At 35.7% G+C, this 13,087-nt stretch overlaps 1 protein-coding gene across 3 annotated transcripts in view; it reads left to right on the top strand.

The window, feature by feature from the left end:
* Window positions 1–13,087, top strand: part of SMARCA2 (SWI/SNF related BAF chromatin remodeling complex subunit ATPase 2) — a 114,380-nt gene that overhangs the window by 86,832 nt on the left and 14,461 nt on the right. For 2 of the 3 annotated variants that reach the window (XM_014881000.2, XM_088156229.1), the window contains exon 29: window positions 8,064–8,281. In XM_014881000.2, coding sequence (XP_014736486.1) covers window positions 8,064–8,281 — 218 coding nt within the window. Of the gene's footprint in view, window positions 1–6,086; window positions 6,282–8,063; window positions 8,282–13,087 lie in introns of those variants that run through there. The other variant, XM_014881087.2, reaches the window with a different exon arrangement.

Here is a 13,087-nt window from a genome sequence, read left to right as displayed (position 1 = left end):
CTCTTTGTTCTTGGTTTTGGATCTGGTTATTTTCGATGGGTATTTCCATGACTTCATTGCAGCATGTTTCGTCCTCCTCTGTGCCATTTGTCCGTGAGCCTGAATGGAATGTAGGTGTTTACAGAAGTACTGCTAAATTAAACTTTGTTCAGAAGTTCTAATCTAACTCATCGGCTATTTTATCAGCTCATTAAAAATGAAATTTTAAAATTGCCTCAGAAGAACAACAGGACAATATATCCCTTCATTAAAAGATTTATTTTAAACCAAAGGAGGAAGTTCTAGAAGCAAAACCCTCAGTACAAGCTAAGCTATTACAACCTTGATACTATTTTCCTTCTAAACTCCTGAGATGTCGGGGAAATAAAGAACATCTGTTCTCGGACAGAAACATATTTAGTGTTGACTAAATTCCAAGCTTACTATTTTAAAGGAATTTAGGAAAAAATGAGAAAAGTAATCCCCACCACCACCCCCTGGCACACACTTCCTCCTGATGCCCATCAGAAAAGGTGATTTTTTCATGCAATTACCTTTCCTTGCCTCTTGTGTAGGTAGGGAAGATAATGTATTTGTTCAAGAAAAAGCATAGCTCTAGTATCAATAATTTCACAATGCCTTTGTCAGTATAAAGTTCTCTACTAACAGGAAAGTAGGCTTTCCTGAGTGAGAATTCTCAATAAGACAGGGAGAAAAACGCTGATAAAAATTTTAAAAAGGGAGAAGCCTTCCCCATTCTCACTTCCTCACTGATTAACACAGTTGCTAAATGCTCCAGAATCTTGTCTATGGAACAAGCATCGGTGTGTCTGACATAGGGAACAAGATGAAGGGGGAAAAAATGAGGCCTCTCAATCATGGCAGATTTTACTTCAAGATGGATTGCTTGTGAATCCGAAGCCAGGAAACATGCCTGCAGATTTTCATTATAGTCTTTCAGTGTCTTTCTTTAGTTAGTTACATCTCATTCAGTCTCTCAATTTTACTTCTAACCATACTTCCTAAGGTATCTGCAACTATTTCCAGTAGCAGTCTGTTAACAATATTTAGTCTTTGCATTATCAATATACTGCAAGGTTCTGAACAATACGAAGGCAATTTGAAATACTCAAGATACCTTGTACTTGAGAAATGCTATAGCAAGATCCTTCTTGGAATATGTTTGTTTATCATCTGGAAAGTTTCCTGCATAATATCTCGCAAGTCCATTATAAATTGTCCTCCAGTCATGAAGTTTTTTCCCTGTGGTCAGAAACAGGCTATTATTCTAAATGACAAGAATTCTTCAGCAGGTTATCTCACTTTCTAAAGCGAAGGGAAGAAGGTTTGGGAAGCACAAACAAAAAACCTCACCAAAACAAAACAGTATAAGAGGATGATATCAATAGTTTCTGGCATAGAATTATTTTAGATTTCTCTCCCATCTTTCTGTTGCTCTTGGGTGAGGTTGGCTTCGTCAAGAGGCTTTTAAAATTAAGTCTTATTAGCAAGAGATTTTGAAAACTGTAGAAGACAATTGCAGACTTGTAGATCTTCTCAGAGTGTGGCTAAGTAAATACAGATCACAGAATACTGGTGAATTTTGGGTAGTTTCACATTCAGGGTCTTGACACAGTGAGTATGTATTTTCTCAGTGCTCTGATTGGTTGAGCAAAGTACCTTTATAGTCAGCATGATACAGTTGTTCTTTCTATAACTCAATCCCTTCTCTCTAGTGGAGCACTTCCGTAGTGCTCATTGAGCAAACAAGCATTGGAGTCCTGGTATCATGGGCAGTTAATTGTGCTCTTCAATTTCTGTGTCCCTAAAGTTCTTGCAAATCTCATTGGTGCAAAATCAGCTTGAGGACTTCCATTTAAAATCACTGTGTTCCTTTTGGGGGAGGGACAAATGAGACTAATTGCAGATTTTTTTTTTTTTCTTTTTAACAAGATTTCACTTTTGAACTGACGAAAATTTTATGTGCTTGTCATAACTTAGAGTTTGTTCATGCTGGCTCTGTGTGATGCTTAACCTAATAATGATCATATTAAAGATGAAGCTTCAGCATTAAGATATTTTTTATCAAGATTAAATATTAGGATATTTGACCTGAAAAAATTTTCTCAGACCTGATGGAAAACATTGACAATAAAAGCTTTTCCTATTAATATTTTAAGTCAATACCTTTTTTTTTTTTTTTTTTTAATATGCTTCATTGCTTTTGTTGAGACCATTCATGTTTTGGCATGATTATGTCAGGGCATTTTGGCATCAGTCTTTGAATCAAATTTTAGGAAAAAACTATAATTTACATTATTGTTCTCCTTAACCTCTAATTAAATGTAAGCAGCTGGAGTTTCAGTGCAAATAATTGGGCACCCATTAATAATTTTCAAATGCAAACCAAAAAACAGTCTATCTTTTTCCACTCCTTAAAAAGTTTCAGTGATCTCACGACGCAGGCTCTTGATTCATGAACATATGGCTGAAGAACTCATTTACCATGTTTGGTGGAATTTCAGCCTGTCTGAGACAACCATGTATTACAAGTTGGTATGTTTTTGTATTAATTGAATTTTGAATTTTTAGTAAAAAGAACACTTTTATGAAAGCAAGCTAAAACTGGATGTAGTCACTAATTCTTTGCCTTTGACAGATTCTGGTCTATATTCTGTTTTAGTTTAGTCTCAGAAAAACTAGACTGGTGAATATGTTGTGCAATAATATCCAACAAGGAGAGGAAATTGAATTAAAATAACTTCATCAATCTTTATACTTACTTTCAGTTATTTATTGATTGCACTGTTGATAGAATATCTTAAGCCCTTTCATCTAATTGTCGAGTGTTAACGGCAGTTTTCCTCACAGTCTTTGTCTGGTATACTGCCCTCTATGGTGTTGCATAGCAAGATCCAGTTACGATGTCAGGAAACTTGTTCTACAGAGCCAAGAAACAACTCTAACGTGAAAATTAGAAGCAGACCCAGATGTCAGGAATTTTAATGGTAAAAAAAAAAAAACAAGCAAGAGAACTGGATTTTGAAGAAATCTATTTAAGAATGTGAACTGCAGTATGAAAAGTTGAAGTCTTCAGTGGTTGCCAGGTTTTATCTGAGAACAAATGTAAAATAAAGAATGGTAGGAGTTCAGAGCAAGCAAAAAAACCCCCAAAAATTCCAGGAGAACTTCTCTTGGAGTATCAACACAATATTCCAAGAAGGGTCATTTTGAGAAGAGAAATTGGTAAGGCTAGGTAGATGTCTTTTTAGGGCTTTTGGTCTTTATTGTCAGCTGTCCATAGGGTTCTTTTCTTCCTTTCTTCTCCTCTTACGTGGTAAATGTAAACTTGTAAAGCAGTCATCTGCTGTTCCTTACTGCACTACTGACATGTTTTGTGGTTTTAAGTGCTTAACAGCCCTGAATCTTGGTGCCTTTTGGCCAGTAGTCAGTAAAATACCCTGTTAAGTTAATTGTTGTTCCCGAAAAAGCTCATTCTTTGGAAATTTTGTAGGATTGATACTTATGTTCAAGGAGTTCATAAGGTGGTATGGCTTTTTTTTCTGTTCACCTATGTGCTTTCTCTTGAAATACTGAGTTTAATTAGCATGTTAGGGTATTTCTGCATATGATAATGTTAGTTACATTAGCTCTCTTTCAACTTTGCAAGCTAGAGAGAGACAGGGCATTGATGTTTGAAGGAATGCAGCAAATTCTCTGAATGTTCATTGTGTTAAGGTGCAATTGGAGAGGGACACAGGAAGGGTTTGCATGTCCTGTGCTTGTGTCCCATTTCATCTGAGCAGCATCAGGCAGACTTACTACCTGGCTCCCTGCCACTTCTGCTCTGTATGTCCGGTTTCTTAGACTATAAGTAGTACTGATAGCTTTCACTATGTCTTGATTTTCTAGTTATCTAGTTATCTCCAGTCATAGGAAAAAAATTATGTACTGCAGTGTATTACCGTCTAAACAAGACAGGCCTTAGACACCAAAGCTGATTTTATGATGAGCAACTCCACTGATCCACACTGTGACCACACTTATGTTACCTGATTCCTATAAAATTATTTTAAAACATATTAGTTGTGTAAGGCCTACACAATTATAGACTTGCAGATCACAACTGTGAAACAAAACTGAGCTGTTAGTATTTAGACCTTATTTGCGTCTGTAATTCTCTGTCATACTCGACAGAAGAATGCATGTGTCCTTCAAATGGAGAAATTAAACAGTTTTCATTTTATCCTTACTTTGTTTCTGTTTGGTGCTCATGTATCAATGTTGTATTGACGTTCTCTAAGAAAACTTTCACCTCAAAACAACTCTTTTCCTTTAGGAAGGGTGAAAATCTGATTGCAGGCAGCAATAAGACAGACTGTCTCAGAAGTAACTTCTGCTTGCCTTCTGAAAAGTACAGTTTTGTTCTTGGGAGGTAGAAGCTTCTTTTTGGAGGAACACAATATGATTTCTTTAATCCATGATGAGTGTGCTATTACCTCTTTAGAAATTAAATTGTTTTGTGTACATGGACTAGATTACAGTAATATGAGTCAGAAAAGCAGGAACATTTTGTCAGTACAGAACTTAACACAGGGTCCTATTTCACTGCCTTTCATGAGATGCCTGACAACTTGCAAAATTTGACATTAAATTTTTACAAGCATCTTTGAAAAAAATGAGATGTCCAGACTTTTTGGTACTGTTTTGTCCAGTTTCCTTAAGGGAAGGAAAGTGTTAAATTTTTATTATTGTACCATTTTCCTTGACTCCCTTGCTGTTCACCTCACTAATCCAGAGGCATTTGAACATGGGAGATGTCTGTGTTATTTTGCACTCTGACACAGCCCATCATCTGTCAGGAACTGGAGATTTGTACCTGCGATTTGTACCATTATCGTACTGGTAAAGGTTTGGAAGGGCATTCTCTTCAGTGTGGAATTCAAGGCCTAGAATAGTAAGCTTTTCTAACAAAGAGCTCAGATGAATTAACATATAAATATGTTGATGCTAGTCCACACATGCTTGGATCATATGTTTTGATATATGCACAGAGCATTAACCTATCTGCTGATAATTGATTAATGAAATACAATTTTAAGCCATATTTTGAGACAGAATAGAGCATATATGTTTAGTTTTAAGTGTTATTGTTTATATACAAATTACAAATTTGTCTCTTGAGAATGAATGTTAAGAGTCACACTAGCAACATTTCTGTACTGCTTGTGTTGTCAGACGGATTTCCGAGTGGGGTCACTAGGGTCTTAAAGAAAGCTGTCTGAGTTTGCATTCATGCATAGAAATTTTGAAAGCTTAATATAGTAATTGATTGATATATTACTGATTAAACAGAAAATTTAACGTTCGCTGATAGATTTGTAATTTGTTAAGAATTCTTTTGCTACCTTCTAGTCACTAATTTTAAGAGTGAAAGAGTATATGCTAGTTTATTTGGGTTTCATTTTTATCATTTGTCTTTACTACATTGCTATATGTAATATCAAAAAAATCCCAACTTTTCACTTTTATCTTTTTTTTTTGTTAATATGTATTTCCCAAAATACTGCCTACTCTAAGCAGGAATTTTATACAGAATTCAAAAGTGAGATGTTACAAACTCTGTGGTAACAGGACCACTGTGATTTCTTTTTGGTGGTGGAAAATCTGTTAAGCAAGCAAAAATATAAATATGTTGTAGTTAAGTAAAGTTTTCTGAAGGACAGCAAAATGTTATCAAAATTAACAGAATGATAACTTGGTCTGGTTTTTTTAAATTTCTTGTAAATCAGAATAGATTATTGTATCAGTTTCAGTAACCAAAACTTGATCTGTTCACTGTGGAGCAAAAAAAATACATTTTCTGTAATGAATGCATCTTTAAAATGCATGCAACCTATTTCAGATTTAAAATCATACGTGAAATTGTCTAATAGTGCTATTATTATTAACATAATAACAAGAATCAGTAACTGCTCAGCTAAAAATCCAATTTGAATGCCTAGAATAATAAGGGGAGAAATATGATAAGTAGTTGTCAATATTAAAACCGGCTGAAGGAGGAAGGCTTCAGGCCTTGTAGTAGGTAGAATGAAACAGCAGATTTCAGTATCCACAATCCTTTCAGTATTAAATTTTCAGTAAAATAAAATTACTTGTATATGAAAACATAGCCTTTCTCCAGCTCTCTTTTTTTTCCTGATCAGCTGATGAAGAGACTAGCAGCTCGCTGCTTTGCTGGCTTGTTAATTTTATCCCCACTAACTGTGATTTCCGATAGCCGGCCTGCTGATAGTGGTAAGGTAAATATCCTTTTTCATTGCCGTCTTGAAGATTCAGTAGAACTACATCACAGGCATGTGTAGGTGTGTAACACATCAAAAGTCGGTGTTCTCCGTGTTTCAATGTACAACTGAGTGCTTGAGGAGAGCAATGACATTAACTGTTGACAGCCTTGCATGCTGTATTTATTATTAGCTTTTCTAGCTTCCAAGATACGCAGAGAATTTCCTTTTCTTAATCTTCATTAGCCTCAGTGGTTTATAGCGCGTGTCCTGCTTTAGCCAGATGAATATTAATGAATTTGTGTGCAGATTTTTTTTCCCTTCTTTTTTCTTCCTAACTCATCAGATCTCGAGCCTCCTTCATAGTGAATATCTGAATGCTGTGGAAGCATGATGTAAATTGTCTTTTGATTATTAAGGCCTAGTTTCAGGCTGTCTCTCAGGATTTTGCTTTTGTGTTTGTGGATTTGCACATCGGAGGATGCATAGGGAACAGATTTCAAAATCCCACTGTTCTTTTAAACATGCCAGGTTATTTTGTATTGTGCATCAGATTTTGTTCACAAAACGTTTTTGAAGAGACATTGTACACAATTGAGAAAAATTATGTCTATGCTGTAATCACTTTTTTATATTGATTGTTATGCTCACATGATCATAAATATTAGCCATGTTTGGTGCTGTGGAGAAATGAAGGTAATTGCCTTAGGATTAAAGCTCTTTCAGCTACGACAAAGGATTGATTAGCATTTGCATGTACTCAAGGCAATATTGAGAAGCAAAAGCAACAAATATCAACATCAGTTATGTTCTGAGAAAGCATTAATCAGAAAGCCTCAGTTTTAAGATGTTTTATTTTATTTTTTATTTTAAATTTCAGTTCTCTTATGAGTGTTTTTATTTCTTTTCTTTTGTTGGCTTTCTCAAATCACGAAAAGTTCAGCTTCTTGCTTTATGACGTGGATCTGATAGTGTGTGTGAACAGGTTCCCTTTATTCCTAGTTTGTTTTTCGCAGCAATTTTTTTATCTCTCTGCGTAGAGCTGCTGGGTCTGGTTAAAAGCATACATCCAGGTAATTGAAACAATTGAAATTAGTGTTAATTGTCTGTGACTGTGTTTATTGTTTGGTTTTTGGGATGGATTTTTTGCATCCCATGTTATGAGTCTTGTTTACAGCAAACCACTATACTGTCAGTGCTTCTGCCTACTTTATGGTTACTATTCTAGAAGAAAATTATACATTTTGAGATTATTTTAACACTTAGGTGATTTAGAAGTTGCTTAAAAGGCTTGGAAGAAGAGTTGTTACTGCATAAAGTATCTCTGTTCTGTGTGTATGCACAAAGAACTGTGTATGAACTGGATTTGGGAGCTGAGCACATTTTATACTGTCCTGTGTGAAAACATATGGTATCAAAGTCTGTTATGCATGGAACCGTGTAAGCCAGAACTAACACTGATGTGAAAAAATTAATGTTTTCTGTACACTTACTGAGACAATACTCTAGGCCATTATGTGTGAAACTGTGATTTGGTGCAGAATTCAAGGTTCAGGTAAACAACGTATTTAGATGATAGTGAGATCCTTAGGACAAGTTAATGTTTAGTGTGTCATTGATTGCTGGTAAGTTGGTTTCTTGTACTCTCATTTATAAATAAACTGAACATTTTGAGTTGAATTATCTGCTCCCATGGAATTGCAGTGGGTTTTCATTGTTGTTTTAACATATAGTTTGCTATTTCCCTTTGCAATATCTCTTTTGTTTAAAAATCATACTTTTTGAATCCATGGTTGTCAGGCAATTGAAGACGGCAATTTGGAAGAAATGGAAGAGGAAGTCCGGCTTAAAAAGCGAAAGAGAAGAAGAAACGTGGATAAGGATTCCGGGAAGGAGGATGGAGAGAAAGCAAAGAAAAGAAGAGGCAGACCTCCTGCAGAGAAGCTGTCGCCCAATCCACCCAAACTGACAAAACAAATGAACGCTATCATTGATACTGTGATAAACTACAAGGATAGGTGAGCTTGGAGACAGTCTATCTTTATTGCATGTGCTCTCTCCCTCCCTGCTGATACCACTCTACATTTTATAACAGCTTCTTTTTCAGTCTATAGAAAGACATGTTGACACTGCTCTTCTGAAGAGTAATTCCTCTTAGGGCCTGATCCTGAAAGTCTCATGCTTTGTAGAGTTTTCTTTAAACACTCGTCTGATAGAAAATTGTTGAAACACCATTTTAAAAAGAAAGAAAAATGTAAGTGTAGAGCTCCTGCTTAGGATTGAAGTCATTCTGCTCAAGATGTGTACTTAAGAACATTCACCTTGAGCAGGACTTTCCTCCAATTTTGTGAGTGTGTGTTGAAGTTAATCTTTCCAAAGACATGGCTGCAGGTTTATTAATTCAAGTTTACATGGGTCTCACAATGAAAGACTGAAAGACTGCCCAAAATGTGTGGTGCTCATGTCATGAGCATCAGAGCTGCCAAAAGAAAAAATACAGAAGTACTGAAACATCAGAAATGGAAGCCTGTTTGTCAAGAAATTTCCATTTTCAGCATAAAAATATGCTAAATAGTTGGACTTAATGAAGAAACTATTCCTTCTAATCTGAAATGGCGTCTGAAGACTTCGGTTTTGCAGATTTTCAAACTGTAAATCAGCTATGCTTCGTGAGCAAGAAATTGAGAATTAGTTCATATTGTCTTTGAATCAGACTTGTTTGCAAAAGTTGTGTTTAAAGTTAGTTTGTATCTTCCAAAAATCAGTAAAGCCTTCTTGTGTGCTTATCCCTTCTTTGTGGTACATTGAATTACTTAAATCATATAGCACCGATTATAAGCTAAGTTAATATTAAATGCATTCAGAGAAAGTCAGAAAGTATTTGCATTAGATGACCTGCACCTAGGCGTAGCAATGTATTTTCTTGCCTGTAAACAACTTTTAGACGTTGACTTTAAATGTCAGTTTGCACTCTGCCCTTTTTTAGAGCTACTATTCTGGCTCTGCCTGTACAAGGCTAGTTTGGGTGGTACTTGGTAAAGCACACACTGCTGTGGTCCATTCTGTGGGCTCTTTCTAGAGTACATAAAAAAGTATTTTATTGAATTGCAACAGAATTCATAGCAACAAACACAAAGAGCAAAAAGCTGACTACAATCTCAGTGTATTTAGCTTGCCATAACTCTTTAACTAGGAGAATACCTGAGAAGGGAGTAGTGTTTGAGTATTCCAGTCAGGACTGCAATTTTAGATCCTTGGCCTTGAACCTTCTCTTGAAGCCAAGCACTTCTGATCAGGATTTCTACTTCCCACTTTTAAAATAGCAAGTAAAGTTGCTTCCACTAGCCTTCAGTAGGGGATAGCTACTGATAGTAACTGATAGCTTCTGGGGAGGTTAAAGATTTTTACCTGATGTTTGTGCCCTAGGAAGTTCCTATCTGATTTCTGTCAAAAAAAGTTAACAACTGAGCTATTGTGTAGTGACAAGGCATACTGCTTCCTCTCACTGGAGCTCACAGTTATGCAAGACAGAATTGCTTCCCAGTTTAAAAGTTAAATTTTTATGGAGCTCTATTCTATAAGGAATTAAAAATACCTCTTAAACTGAGCTCTTTAGTGCTGTAAGTTATAAGGAAGGGTGCCAAGTTTCTGCATTCTGATTTTTTTGTGAACTAGCGTCAAACTACCCAATACTTTGAAAGAATAGAATTACAAATCTAGGCAGCAGGGAACCTTAATATCTTAAAATATTTGGGGCTACTTTGCTCTAGATCTCAAATAATATTTTCAGGATTTGCAGCTTTAGAATTAAGTGGGTTTTAGGCATTGGAACCCTTCAGTTTTGTTGGGGGTTCAACGTTTGTTCAGCTCTGGGCTTTTGTGAGCGTGAAGGCAATTGGGGCAAGTATAGAGGGACAGGTTAATTGGAAGAAAAGTAGGCCATGAGTTTCATCTGGGGAAAAAAATGGGTTTTCATGTATTTAGTATTTGAATGCTTGAAATCATCTTTGTCTTTAGCTTAAATTTTCCGTGCTAAAAGATGTTCATCTTTTCTTTATGCTAAGTCCAGAGGGCTCATCTGGACTGTGGAAAACTGATTGTGTCCCAAAAGGTGGTCAGGTGATACCCATCCAAAAATCTTACTGACTTAGGCCTGACTTACTTTGTCAAAGCCAATTCTACAATCTTTAGTAAGTTTTGTGCAGTTTAAAGGGCAGCATGAAAAAAAGTAAAAAATAATACATTACTAAGCTAATTAGTCTCTGCATGCTTTATCTCATGTTTTCCCTTGCTTTTGAGAAGAGTTTCTTGTAAACACAGATCCACTTTTCTTATTAAAGTCTTTAAAAAAAGGTAAAATCCCTGGTGCTCACAAAAATCTGAAATGCTAGTTGGCTGCTTTTCTGTGATGACAGTGTATAATCTTGATGCAGGGAAGGATTCTCCAAGTGCTTTCCTTACTGTATAGAGCTTGACTTTAGTTGAAAGCATCTGGGGATAAATACCACCCTTTCCTCCCTTATTTAAAAAAATCCAATAAAATTGGTTGTCTGTGTCAAGGAAAGCTGAAGATTTCAGTATTACAAACAGTAAGGTCTAGTAAATAGTAATTGCACAGTCAAACTTAAATGTGACAATTAAAACTAGTTTAAACAGACATATTAGCAATATTTTAGGTAAATTTTCAGTGTGGATAATTGCAGTATATGATTCTCAAAAAAGAAAATGCAGAGGTAGTTATCCCACTACTTGTAAACCTCAGATAAAGAAGTCCATGCAAGAAAGTGGAAGTCAGCATTGAGGTTAATTTCCTCTTCACATGTCCTCAGTGCAATTTCAACCTTTTAATTAGGATTTTCCTCTTTTATGCAGTACAGTTAAGCAGTCCTCCAATTTCCTTTTATTCCCATCATGAATCCCAGTGCATTGTTGATTTTAATGAAACCTTACATTGACAATAAGTTTAATAGTTCTTAGAGAGCAATTTACAAGTAAAAGCTGATTTTCTTTGGATATTTCTAGAGAGCTGGAGACAGATTGAAGGAGAAAAAACTGCAGTGAGATTTGACTTGACTGGCAGCCAGCATTAGTTTCCTTGAAATTACGGTATCTAGTGTGTGTCCCATATAATAAAGGAAATAGGTAAAAAAAAGAAAAAAAGGGCAAAGATGGAAGACACTGAGAATGTTCAGCTTGGACTGTTTGAATGCCTTTGGTGTGGTGTGAGAGTTGTTGAGGTCTTTGACAAGTTGACCATGCTTGATTCATGCAGTCTCTTTTGCATTACATTCCAGTATTGAGTGATTGTGTGCTTGAAGATTTTCTTCATACTGATAGGCATTTCTTTATCTTACCTTCATTATTTATCTTTGTTAAACTGGAAACAGATAAGTGATGCCTCAGTCTGAAGAATTGTGTACATGCTCCAAATCATTAAGTAAAAATTACTATTGAAGTTACTGCTATCTTTTTTAACTGCACATCTCATTACTCAGCTCTCAGTACCAAACCATAAAACATGTAGTGGTACTACAGATGCAGATTCTGTTTTACTCTTCTACACTGCTTTGCCATTATAGGCGAAGCTGAATTAGTGTAGGTTTAATCTGTACTTATTTAAAACGGAGAACAAATCTGTAATGAAGCAAAAGTAGGAGAGAAAAGATGGTCAGAATCCTGACTTCTAGTCATCTGACCCAGTGAAAGATGTCTCTGCCCACCTACAGCAGAAGTTGCAGTAGTTTATCGTCAAAGGTCTTTCCTGACCATTCTACAATTCTATGATTTTGCTGAATCATTTTTTTAGGGATACCACAGGAACATTATAAGCTAATATGAAAGAAAGAGGAGATAAAATGAGTAAGCTCATTAATCTGAGTGAAAAGCAGTAAAAATACCTAGCTGAAGGCACTGTTAAAAAGTTACTGAGCGGGAAAGAAATTCTTGGAGAATTGGTGTTGGCATAGATCACAATATATTTATAGTATGTATTTAAAATTAGGAATGTCCTGGCCAAAATTAAAACATCAGTAATGGTGTGTTAATCACAGCAGACTGGACACAGTTAGGTCTGGAGTAAAATAAATGTCATGAAGTACAGTATCTCAGAGTGCATTATATGGTACTCATAGATGAAAAATAAGAAACTTTTCTTCTGATTCACATGTCAGTTCAAGTGGAACTGGCAGAAGAAGAATTACCTGGACAGAGAAATTATCGATCAAAGCCAACTATGTATTGTCCAGACATAAGAAAAGAGGAGCCTTACCATTACACTGTTGCCTATGTGTGGATGCGGAAATAATCATTATGGGTGTGTGTCATTATATATGATACTGTTAAAACTTGAATTGCTGTATGTAGTACCTGAATGCTTTTCCATTCAAGAAAGATTAGTTTACAATGAGACGAGTGTAAATAATTATTTCAGTGATAAATAGCATGGGAGAGCCTTACAAGAGGAAACAGGTTGGTTTGTTTATCCGGTCTGGAAAGGGGAAGATGATTGCTCTCAGGAAATTCACCTGGGAAAGAAGGGAAGCATAAACACAGGAAATGAAGAAATATTTAAAAATACAAGATGGTGGTCACAAGGTTATATGACTAGAAGCTTTTATTAATTCATACAAGTTATTAATTAAGAGTTCTATAATCTTTCCATATGGAATAGTGGGACAGAAATAACTAGATAGATTTGGCCTTTGTTTCCTTGATTTTAAAAGTTCTATATGATTATTTACGATACCAAGACCCTGGATTCAGGAGCCAGGAAACATGTACACGCGTCATCTTTGCAGACTCCATTTGCAATACACTTTAATCTG

The sequence above is a fragment of the Sturnus vulgaris genome, chromosome Z (assembly GCF_052056855.1).
Source record: "Sturnus vulgaris isolate bStuVul1 chromosome Z, bStuVul1.hap1, whole genome shotgun sequence".
Classification (NCBI taxonomy): domain Eukaryota; kingdom Metazoa; phylum Chordata; class Aves; order Passeriformes; family Sturnidae; genus Sturnus; species Sturnus vulgaris.
Note: the sequence above shows the minus strand (reverse complement) of the source record. Positions and strands in the feature narration are given on the sequence as shown.